This window comes from Arachis ipaensis, chromosome B02 (assembly GCF_000816755.2).
Source record: "Arachis ipaensis cultivar K30076 chromosome B02, Araip1.1, whole genome shotgun sequence".
NCBI lineage: Eukaryota > Viridiplantae > Streptophyta > Magnoliopsida > Fabales > Fabaceae > Arachis > Arachis ipaensis.
Window position 1 is genome coordinate 65,161,232 of NC_029786.2, and position 11,872 is coordinate 65,173,103.

The 11,872-nt window shown below is 30.4% G+C and overlaps 1 protein-coding gene across 1 annotated transcript in view; it reads left to right on the forward strand.

The window, feature by feature from the left end:
* The window catches only part of LOC107627321, a 12,609-nt gene continuing 6,026 nt past the window's right edge, over window positions 5,290-11,872 (forward strand). The window contains exons 1-4 of the mRNA XM_016330166.1: window positions 5,290-5,397; window positions 5,490-5,543; window positions 6,268-6,670; window positions 7,168-7,402. Coding sequence (XP_016185652.1) covers window positions 5,290-5,397; window positions 5,490-5,543; window positions 6,268-6,670; window positions 7,168-7,402 — 800 coding nt within the window. The remainder of the gene's footprint in view (window positions 5,398-5,489; window positions 5,544-6,267; window positions 6,671-7,167; window positions 7,403-11,872) is intronic.

The window sequence follows — 11,872 nt, forward strand, 5'->3', positions numbered from 1 at the left end:
ACTAATTTATTACTAATATATTTATTTACTTATTAATAGTGGAAGATTATTCCTAACTAGAAACTAAAGACTCGGTTTTTACAAAAAACACCATATATTCATTGTTAAGTTGATATAAAATTAGAATTCTTTTAAGTTAAAACACTTATTTAGTATTAATTAAATATGTAAGAGTATTAGAGTCTCACTAATAGTTAAAATTCTAATCAAATTAATTTATAGATAACGTAAAAATTATTTCACATTTAAAAAAAATATTTTTTGTTATATTCGAATATGAATGTTGTTGTTATTTTTATTATTATTATTGTTGCTAAAAATTAGGTTGCAATAAAAGATGTTGTTGTTATTATTTTTAATGACCGAATTTTCAATTTGATCAACTAAATCAAACTGGATTTACCAATTCAACTAACAAGATTAAAATGAATTTAATAATAATATTTATTACCTAATGGACAAATAAAAAAATATCTATATGATAATGTCCTAATATTTTAGCATACTATAAATCATATTATACATTTATATATTATATTATAATTTTAAGTCAACTTCTTAAATACATTATAACATAAACCATCTAAAAAGATATACCAAATTAACGAATATCACATGGGTTACAATATATACTCTAAATTGTCACAATATTTCAAATAAAAAGAGCATCAATACAGAAAAATCAATGAATATATATAACTAAAATAAAGAGCAACAAAGAGATACACAAAAAAATAAAATAAAATAAAGAGAATCAATAAAAATATTAACATATAAACCACATACACGAACAATGTATATATTCATTGTGAATCACAAAAAAAAAGATCATATATATATGAATGGAAGTATCACTACAACATTTTCAGGTTGAGGCAACATTTAAAAAGATATATATATGAATTGAAGTACACATGGCAAAATAGAATATTACAAAACAAAATTATAGTAAGATTATTTAAAAATAACATAAAAATAACAATTTTTTTTTGTTAATCAGAAGCTAAAATAAAAAAAAAGTGTGCGCCTAATAATAAGCAATTAAAATAAATAAAATTTTAAAAAATATAAAAAATAAAATGTATAAATAAAGATAAAAGAAACAAAAATTTAATAAATTACAAAAATTGTACCTATAAACACGAGAGAGAGGGGAAGGGAAGGAGGGAGGGAGAGAGGAAAAGAAAGCGAATGAGTAAAAAATATTTGATCTTGTATAAATAGAGGGTATTGAGAAAAATAAACTAATTAAATTAATTCATATATTTCATTATCATATTTATTATTTATTAAATAATTTGATATTTACTCCAATTAAATCAAATAATTAATATAATTAACTAAATTAATTAATTGATATAAATAATTCAAACATTTTAGAATCATCAAATTTTTTGTCCTAGAAATTGGTTTTTTATATTTCTTTTAAATTTATTTAGTACTAATAAAACACGACTTCTTGTTTTTATTTTTAACTTTTTTTCCTTTTAACATTTATTAGCGATATAAATATAACGTGTAACATAACAAAATTTAAGGGTATCTTCTATTTTGGTCCATTTACGAAAAAAATGTTTCATTTATTTCCTTTTTTTTTTTTAACTCTATTACGGGTACTAGATTGACCAAAACATTTTCAATTACATGTTATATAAACTGGAGGCCAATAACTTATATAATATTAAAAAATTATACAAAAAATTATATAATGTAAAATGTATTACAAAAATATATTGATAGAGAATATATTTTAAAGTACAAAAAATATGTATGTACTTTTTATTAACGAAGTGGTCGATTTTTCGTATCATAAATTTATCGATAATAGAATATGTGTCAAATTTTTCAGCAATTTTCTTTTCAATATAATTAAAAGATAATTAGCAAGAAATTAACCTTTCATTTTGTTTATGAGTTATTCTTCACAATATTCATCGCTAAAAAAGATCTCTCAGTTTTAATAATTGAAACAGAGAGAATTAATATCAAATGAATCAAAAAAGATACTCATAAGAAGAAAAAAAAAATTCACTTTATGAAATTTAAAAAATTTTATTTAATTAAAAAATATTAGTAATAATATCTTTTTATATTTTTTTAATATTGTTACTTATTTTTTTAGATATTAGAAATCATTAATATTTAGGTTAGGTTGGACTTTTATTTATATTAGACTAAATACTAAATAAATTTTAAAAAAATTAAATCATATTTAATAACTTATTACTATTAATTTTTTTTTAAAAAAAAATTGGGGGTCGAGGCCTCCACTCACTCCCGTATGTCCGTTCCTGATCATTAGGTTTCAAATAAATTTATCAAATTTAAAATTTATCAACTAAACTTTTAACTGTATCTACAAATTTTTAATCAGTTGAACTCGATATATAGGACGATTTAAATATCCTTAGGTCTAATTTAAATTAAAGAATTAACTAATAAACTTTTCGACTTTTATATCTATCAAAAGAATTTAGATAAGGATTGATTTATCCAACGATGTAAAAAATCTAGAATTGATTTGTTAATTATAATTATTTATTTGGTTATTATTGTGCTTTTATCACGATATGTTTCGTGTTAGGAATTTTATGTTCATTTTGAATTATTTTAAAATATGTCAATTATGGGGCCGGATAATTTATTTATCTAAAACGTTTAGAAAGCAAAACTATTAGATTGTCTTAAATCAAAATTTCTACAATTTTATCTTCCTAATATTGATATAAATAGTAGGAATAATTCTAAAAGTTTTAAATAAAAATATAAAACCTTAGCTTACTTAGACTAACGATTTATGTCTATGATGTACACACGTAAAACCCATAGAAAGACAAGATTTATAACCAACCTCTCATGCAATGCAAGCATAAACTAACTGTTAAGTTAGATTGATTTTGGGTTTATATATAAATGATGACAAATATTTTATTGAGGTAAAAATTAAATTTATTTAATGTGTGTGTTAGATAATTTAGGTCCATTTATTTACTTCTTAATCTAAATTAGTATTATTTCTGCGTAATTTAAAGTATTAAAGCTCCAGAACTTAAGTTCATTACATGCTCATGAGTAACAAATTAAACCAGCATATGAGCCAAGAGAGAGAAAATCAAATGTTCATAGTTGGAACAAAAGAGAAAAAAATAAAATGAGACATTTAGTACTATTATGAGAGAGTTATAATTTAAAAAAAGTAACAATGACACAAGAACAATATAATATCAAAATACAGAAGATCACTAACAAAGTTGGACAGAGTAAAACACAATTGAAGAGCAATGGACAGCAATTATAATGGCACAAAAATGGAAATGTTTTGCATGTTAAGGAAGACAACAGTTCTAAAGACAATAGATGTGGTAGAACAAATCCTCAACGTTAGTGGAGTAGAATAGAAAAAGAATTGCATGCCAATAGAGATAGCTTCAACGGGCAGATGGTACAAAAAATGGAAAGAGGCAATGAAGAAGGATTGGAAGATCAATATGCATCTATAAATTTGGCCTCATTTCAACATTTAGAAGACAAAGAAAAGAGAGTGACACAAGAGCATGATCTCAATATACTTGAGCTGACTATCTGGCCTCTTTTTCATTTGTGTTTCATTTCAGATTTTCTTTGCTATGACTATCTAATGTCATCTTTCTATATTTGAGAAAAAGACTTATGAATGTGAGTTAAAAAAAAAAGGCCATGAGAAAAGAGACAAGAGAGATGCATGAAAAAGTTAAAGAAATATTTCTGTGTAATTTGATTTTGCTGAATTAAAGTTTAGTTTTCTTTGCCAAGTTGAAATAGTACTTGGTGGTAGATTGAATCTGCGGGTTTCTTTTACCAAGTTGGGATATCACGTGATGTTTCTGAATTTGGTTAGGTTTTTCTTTCAAGTTGGGACAACACTTGGATAGCTAGGGTTTGGGTTAGAAACCTTAGTGGAAGATACTATATGAATTAGGTTGTAATTCATTAGTATTGGAGTTTGTAATATGATTGATTATAGTGAAAATTCCACCATGGTTGTGGTGGATACTGGATGTAGATTTCATGACACTTCGAAAACAAACCAAGATACATGCTGGCCTCATTCACTTCTTCCTTTCTCTGTTTCTTACTAGCTTTAGAGACAAAATCAAAAAATATCCTGCATAATTAGCTTCCACAAAAACAGAGCAAAACAAGTTCAACTCTGATTTTAACTTGATTCAATCCCCCTTCTCAAGTTCTAGCAGTTTCATCAATTGATATCAGGAGCAAGGTCTCAAGGAGTCAAGCTTCACAACTTGGAGTAAAGATTCATGGCCAACAACATGGTGCTAACATCATGGCGTATACACTCATCGAATGACAGTCCAGCAACAGACCTCCCTACTTCAATGGCAGCAACTACTCATACTGGAAAGAGAGAATGCGAATCTTCGTGCAGTTAATTGATTACAACATTTGAAAGATTATTGTCAATGGACCAGACATTTCAACAAAGCAAAATGCTGATGGAGATGTGGTGCCAAAGGAAGATAATGAATGGACAAAGAAAGAAAAGAAAAAGATTGAACTCAATGCCAAGGCAATCAACCTAATGCACTGTGCTATCAGTTTTGAAGAGTATAGAAGAGTTATCAGTTTTGAAGAATATAGAAGAGTTTCAAGGTGCAAAACGGCTAAAGAAATCTAGGACAAGTTCAAACTCACCCATGAAGGAACCAAGCAAGTAAGAGAGACCAGGATTGATGTGCTGATGAAAAAGTATGAGATGTTCAACATGAAGGAGGATGAAAGCATCGATCAAATGTTCGAAAGGTTCTCAATAATCATCAACAACCTAGATGTCATGGGGAAGAGCTATTCCGAAGAAACCTTGGTAAGGAAGATATTGAGAAGTCTTACTAAGAAGTAGAAAGTAAAAAGCACAGCCATCTCTAAAAAAATAATTTTATAAAAATCACTTATGATGAGCTAAGAGGCAAGCTACTAGCCTATAAAACTACTCACATGTCTCAAGACAGAAATAACAAAAAGAAAAGTGTAGCATTGAAATCAATGATGATAGCCAAAGAAGAAGAATCTGATGACAGTATCTTGAATGAAAAAATGGTGCTCTTTGCAAGAAAAATGAGAAGATTACTGAGATTCAAAAACAAAGACAAAGGAGGTTCTTCATCCAAAAATTTCAAGAAGGGTCAACCCAAGTTTACCTGTCACCACTGCAAGGAACTGGATCACTTCGAGTCCGACTATTCTCAATTGAAGAAAGGAAAAAAATAAAAGAAGGACAAAAATAAAGTGATGATGACAACATGGAAAGACTTGGAAAACAATATTGATTATGAAGATGAAGAAGATTCAGATCAAGAGGCTCAACTATGTTTAATGGCTGATCACACTGATATGGATGAGGTAGATCTCTCTAACTTATTTATTGATGAACTACACTACATTATCAGATATTTCACTATGAACTCAAAGAAACTTTTTGATAATATGTTAAGTGCAAGAAAGATAACGAAGCATTGAGAGCTGAAAATGAATCTTTATTAGAAAAGGTAAAGGCAACCGAAGCTTGTGATGAAAAATATTTGAAAGAAGAAAATAATACTTTGAGAGATGAATTAAATAAATTTAAACTTAAGCATTCGATCTCATCCTCCACAAATTTAATTACTGAAAATGAAAGGCTGAATGAGAAAATTAATAATCTTAAAGAAGACTTAGCCAAATTTGTTCAAGATTTACAAAACCTTGACAAATTACTTGCATGTCAAAAATCTAGTTTTGCAAAATTTGGACTTGGATTCAAAGGGAAAAGCAAATCTGTCTTCAAACCAATATTTAAAAAATCTGAAACTTCCTCTTCCAAGATTGTTAAGCCAAAAAATTCAAACAAGCCTCAAAATTCACCAAAAGAGAAACATTGCTATAAATGCAATAGAAATGGTCATGATCCTCAACAATGCTTCATTTTTCTAAGATCTTTTGGTAATGATAATAAATTGTATAAAGTTGTTCATGATTATAATTATCTTAGGCAAACAAGAAGATTTCACATAAGAGGATCTAAATGGATTTGGATACCTAAGGTTAGTTGAAGAACATGCAGGTTTGCCTTACATTCAAGAAAAAATTGGACATGTGGTATCTTAACAGTGGATGTTCAAGACATATGACCAGAATGGATGCCTTCTTCATCAAACTCAACAAGTATGATGGAGAATTTATCACTTTCGAGGATGATGGTAAAGTCTAAGTTTTGAAGCTGAATTGACAAAGAATGCTGAGACAGATTATACAAGCAATGAAAATCTTAATTCTGCAAGAGAAAATTTAGAATTATCTCATGTCGCAGCAAAAAATTCTGATGCAGAGGCAATTGTGGATCAAGATGAACCTGAAACTTCAACCCAAACCAAGAGGCTAAGAAAATGGAAGTTTCTAAAAAATTATCCAGAGGAATTCATAATTGGTGATCCCTCCAAAAGAATGACAACTAGATCATTTTTGAAAAGAGATGAATCTAACAATATAGCTCTTATCTCAAAGATTGAACCCCAAAATATCCAAGAAGTACTTGCTGGTCCTTCTTGGGTGTTAGCTATGACGGAGAAATTACAACATTTTAAAAAGAGTCATGTTTGGAACCTTGTGTCTCATTCAAATGGAAAGAAAGTTACGAGTACAAAATGAAATTTTAGAAATAAATTGCGAGAAGATGTAATCATTGTTCGAAACAAAGCAAGATTAGTTGCTCAAGACTATGATCAAGAGGAGGATATTGATTTTGATGAATCATTCGCTTCCGTAGCTCGAATGGAAGCCATCAGATTGCTCTTAGCCTATGCGACTCATTGTGGTTTCAAATTCTAAATGAATGTAAAATGTGCTTTTCTAAATGGAATAATAGATAGAGATGTTTATGTGGCTCAACCACCAGGATTTGAAAATAAAAACTTTTCAAATCATGTTTTTAAATTAGCTAAAGCCTTATATGGTTTGAGACAAGCTCCTAGAGCTTGGTATGAAAGGCTTAGCTCATTTTTATTGAAAAATGATTTTCAAAGGGAGCCACTGACACCACTCTATTTATTAGAAACTCCAATGATCATTTCATTCTTGTGCAAGTATATGTTGATAATATCATTTTTAGTTCTGCTAATGAGGCTTTGTGTGCAGATTTTGCTAAGTTTATGACGAGTGAATTTGACATGAGCATAATGGGAGAGCTCACTTTCTTTCTCGGATTGCAGATTAAGCAAATTGCAAAGGGTATTTTTGTTCATCAAGAAAAATACGCCAAGGAAATTGTCAAGAAATTTGGACTAGAATGTGCCAACATCAAGCTAGACAAATATGAACATGCTAGATATGTAGATGAGACAAGATATAAGGAAATGATTGGTTTCTTAATGTATCTTACTTCCTCAAGGCCTAATATCATTCAAAGTGTTGGTGTATGCTCAAGATTTCAATCGAAGTCCAAGGAATCCCATTTATCAACTGTGAAAAGAATCATTCATTATGTGCTCGGTACCACTAATTATGGTTTATGGTATCCCAAAACCGATTTCTTTAAATTAGTGGGTTATTGTGATGCATATTTCACTAGGGATAGAGTTGATAAAAGAAGCACCAGTGGCATGTCTTACTTTCTTGACAAATCACTCAATGTATGGTCAGGCAAAAAGTAAGCAACAGTGGCACTGTTCACTGCCGAAGCTGAGTATATTGTAGCCTTTTCATGTTGCTCTCAATTATTATGGTTGAAAACTCAGTTAGTTGATTACAAACTAAATGCATCTAATATTTCTTTATTTTGTGAAAATTTGAGTGCCATAAACATTTTAAAAAATTCTGTCTTGCACTCAAGAACTAAACACATTGAAGTTAGATTTCATTCCATAAGAGAATATGTACAAATGGAAATTTAGATATTTAGTTTGTGAAATCAGAAGAACAACTAGCTGATATTTTTACTAAACCTTTGATAGAGGAGAGGTTCTGCAAATTAAGGACAGGACTGGGCATTATTGATTCATCAAATGTTCTTTAATCTTGCTAATGTTCTGGTTCAGTGCTTTTTGTCTCACAGGTCAAAATGAGACTATTCTGGGCAGATGATGAATGACTTTATTAATTTAATTTATTGCTATATGGACTCGTTGGAGGCTTCTAAGATTTGGTAGGCCTAGGATGCTTGCTTGTTTACCCTCTAATTGGATCATTTGTGTCCAAAAGTGTTGGGCCTTCTTTGTACTTGAGTTTTAAAGCAAGTGTTTTCATTTTAACTTGGTCTTCATTTTTTTAAAATTAACTTTTTCATCTTCTAAAAACTTGGCTCAATGGGTTACAGCGGTAAAATTTAATTATTTTTCAAAATCTTTTCAAACATTTTCAAGTTGAGACATTTACACTTCTCCAAATCTATATTAGTGCTTCTCTTCATGCATTATTTTACAAACTCACTACTCTCCACTCCTTCACCCCACTCTTCACATTCTGCAACTTACCAGTGTTTTATAAGAATGAATCGTAAGAAGAGAGCTGTCTGCATAGGCTATCACATCGAAGTTCATATCTCCCATTCAAATCCTTCTCCTCCCATCTCTTTAAACTCTCAGTCTCCTTGTCCAACCAACTCTCCTCCTCCATCTCCTCCTCCTACCACTATCCCTAAAGACATGGCTCGCACCAAAACTGCTACTCTCCATCCAGGAGTGACTCCAAGGCCTACCCCATCTTAGCCCAATTCCTCTCAACTGATTCTTCACGTGTAAAGAGACCCATTAACGAAGAAGAAGCTGAGCTCCCACCGTCTCCTACTCGCCTTAGTCGCAGTACAGTCATAGACTTTCAACTTCATCCTATTTCTGAACCTAAATTTTTCAATCATATTGTCTATAAATTCTTCTATGCCAATTTTTCAAAAATCTCCTATGATTCCCATCGCTACAGCTCCTTCATGACCTATATGTTTTTTTTTTTTTTTAAAGATATTATTCAGCATCCTATCTGTCCTCCTAAGCTTGTCAACCTAGAGATTCTTCATAGGAAAGCTCTGAACTTTATGCCTTTATTTGCTTTTTAAGGATAGATTCCTATCCTCTCCATTCATGAAAAAGTCTACCAGATCTTGTGAGACAGTTCTACAGTAACATGTCTTACAAAGAAGAGAGAATTGCTTCCTTTGTCAAGGGCTGCACCATTATTTTGGATAAATACCATTTCAGTAAAGTCATAGATTACCAAGAAAAAAGGATCAACGTGTTCACCTCTGGTAAGTGAAATGAGTCTTTGAATATGTCTTACTTTAAAGTCCTAGGAACTATTTGTGTCAACATTTCTCTCCTTGAAGGTACCACTCCTACTCAAAGTCTCTTAGTCCAATCTGTGTCCAGTTGTACAGGATTGTGAATACATAATTCTGCCTCAAAGCAGCTCTTTTCAACGAGTCTTATTCTGTGACACACTGTTCATGTTTGTTCTCCTCTTCAAAATTCCCATTTCCTTTGCTTATTTATTGTTGAGGCACATGCATGCATGTGTTAGTTCGAAAAATGTTTTGTTTTATGCCATGTTGATCACAAAAATATTTTAGTATTATAATGTTGATTTTGGGACTGAAATTTCTAAAAAATTTAATTCTAATATTAAAGGAGGTGGTGCAGTAAAGAAAGTAGCGACCAAGCGTAGAAGCACCGAGGAGGACACTGAAGCTCCATCTCATGGTCATGATCCATTAATTCCTAAGTGAAACTCAACCAAAATCCAAATTATGACTGGTATCATAAAGGATGTGCTCCAAGAATTTATCAATATGACGGATCTTCTTATCAACTTTGGGATCGAAAGGAAGATAGCTAAAGGCATAGAGGAAACTACGCTAAAAAAGACTAAGGGCTGCATTTGCATTCTCAGGAATTATGTGGAGGACATTGAAGTTGGATGTACCACCATTGACAATAAAGATGACGATGAAAGCTCTGATGACTCCAATTCTGATGCTTAGCTTATCTCATCTCTAATCTAGACAATTTCAAAACAATTACTATTTTTGTTTTGAGACTTTTTAGTTTTATTTTATTTATCTTGGATGACTGTAAACACTTTAATACCTTGGATTGCTGCTACTTCAAACTGTCTGTGTTAAATCACTAACAATTTTTTGTAAGGACTTTCATTTTTCTCTTTAATGACAAAAGGGGGAGAAAAAAAAAGAAAAGTTAGATTTGGCTTAGGATATTGATGATGATTAATGACATATATTGTCTTTTATGCTACTGTGTTACTTTATTTTATTTGCTTTGTGCTATGTGTTATTGTTGCTGTGGTATATTGCATTGGTATTATTTTTTGGTTGCTTTGAGTATTTTCTATTTCAAGAGCAAGCCTTGATTAAGGGAGAAAAATGCTGACATTGAGGGAGAGTACTACACATTTTGGATGGTCATCAAAGAAAAGTGTTCTTACCCTATCTTTTAATAAAATTTTAAATTTTATTCATCATTTTTGATCATATTTGTCATCAAGAGAGAAATTGTTGAGTTAGATTGATTTTGGGTTTATATATAAATAATGACAAACATTTTATTGGGTTAAAAGTCCAAATTTATTTAATGTGTGTGCTAAATAATGTAGGCCAATTTATTCACTTCTCAGCCTAAGTTAGTATTACTTCAGCAACTTAAAGTGTTATAACTCCAAAACTTAAGTCCATTACATGTTAATGTGCAACAAATCAACATATGAGCCAAGAGGGAGAGGATCGAATGCTCATGGTTGAAACAAAAGAGAAAAAAGTAAGAAGATATATTTGGCACTATTATGGGACAGTTGTGACTCTAGAAAAGCAACAATAACACAAGGACAAAGCAAAACAAAATTGAAGAGCAATAGACAGCAGCTCCAAGAACAACAGAGGTGATGGAACAGATCCTCCAACAAGCAACGTTAGTGGAGCAGAATGGAAAAAGGATTGCATGTCAATGGAGACAACTTCAACGGGCAGATGATACAAGGAATAGGAAGAGGTAATGAAGAAGAATTGGAAGATCAATATGCATCTATAAATCTGACCTCACTTCAACATTTGGAAGACAAGAAAAAAAGAGTGACATAAGAGCATCATCTCAACATACTTGAGTTGGATTCTTTTTCCTTTTATTTGTGCTTCATTTAAGATTTTCTTTGCTATGACTATCTAATGTCATCTTTCTGTATTTGAGAAAAAGTCATATAAATGTGAGTTAAAAAAAAAGGCCATGAGAAAAGAGGTAAAAAAGATGCATGAAAAAGCCAAAGAAATATTTCTGTGTAATTTAATTTTGTTGAACTAAGGTTTTTGATGAAAAAGCCAAAGAAATATTCCCTTACCAAATTGGGATAGCACTTGGTGGTAGATTGAATCTACGAGTTCTCCTTGCCAAGTTGAAATAGCACTTGGTATTTTTGATGAATCTAGTTAGGTCCCCTTTGAAGTTGGGACAGCACTTGGATAGCTAGACTTTGGGTTAGAAAGTTTAATGGAAGATATTAGATATTAGATTGTAATTTATTAGTATTGGTATTTGTAATCTGATTAATTATAGTGAAAATTTTACTATAATTATGGTGAAGACTGGATGTAAATTTTATGGCACTTAAAAACTGAATTAGAATATATGCTGGCCTCATTTTCTTCTTCTCTTTTCTATTTTTTATTGGTTTTAGAAACAAAAGCAAAAAAATTTCCTACATAATTAACTTCCAAAAAAATAGAACAAACAAAATTTAACTATAATTTTAACTTGATTCAATTGCTCTTCTCCAATTCTAGTAGTTCTATTACTAACCTATCGACAGAACCACACGTTTTATGTTCAAAAGAAAAAAGGATATTGAT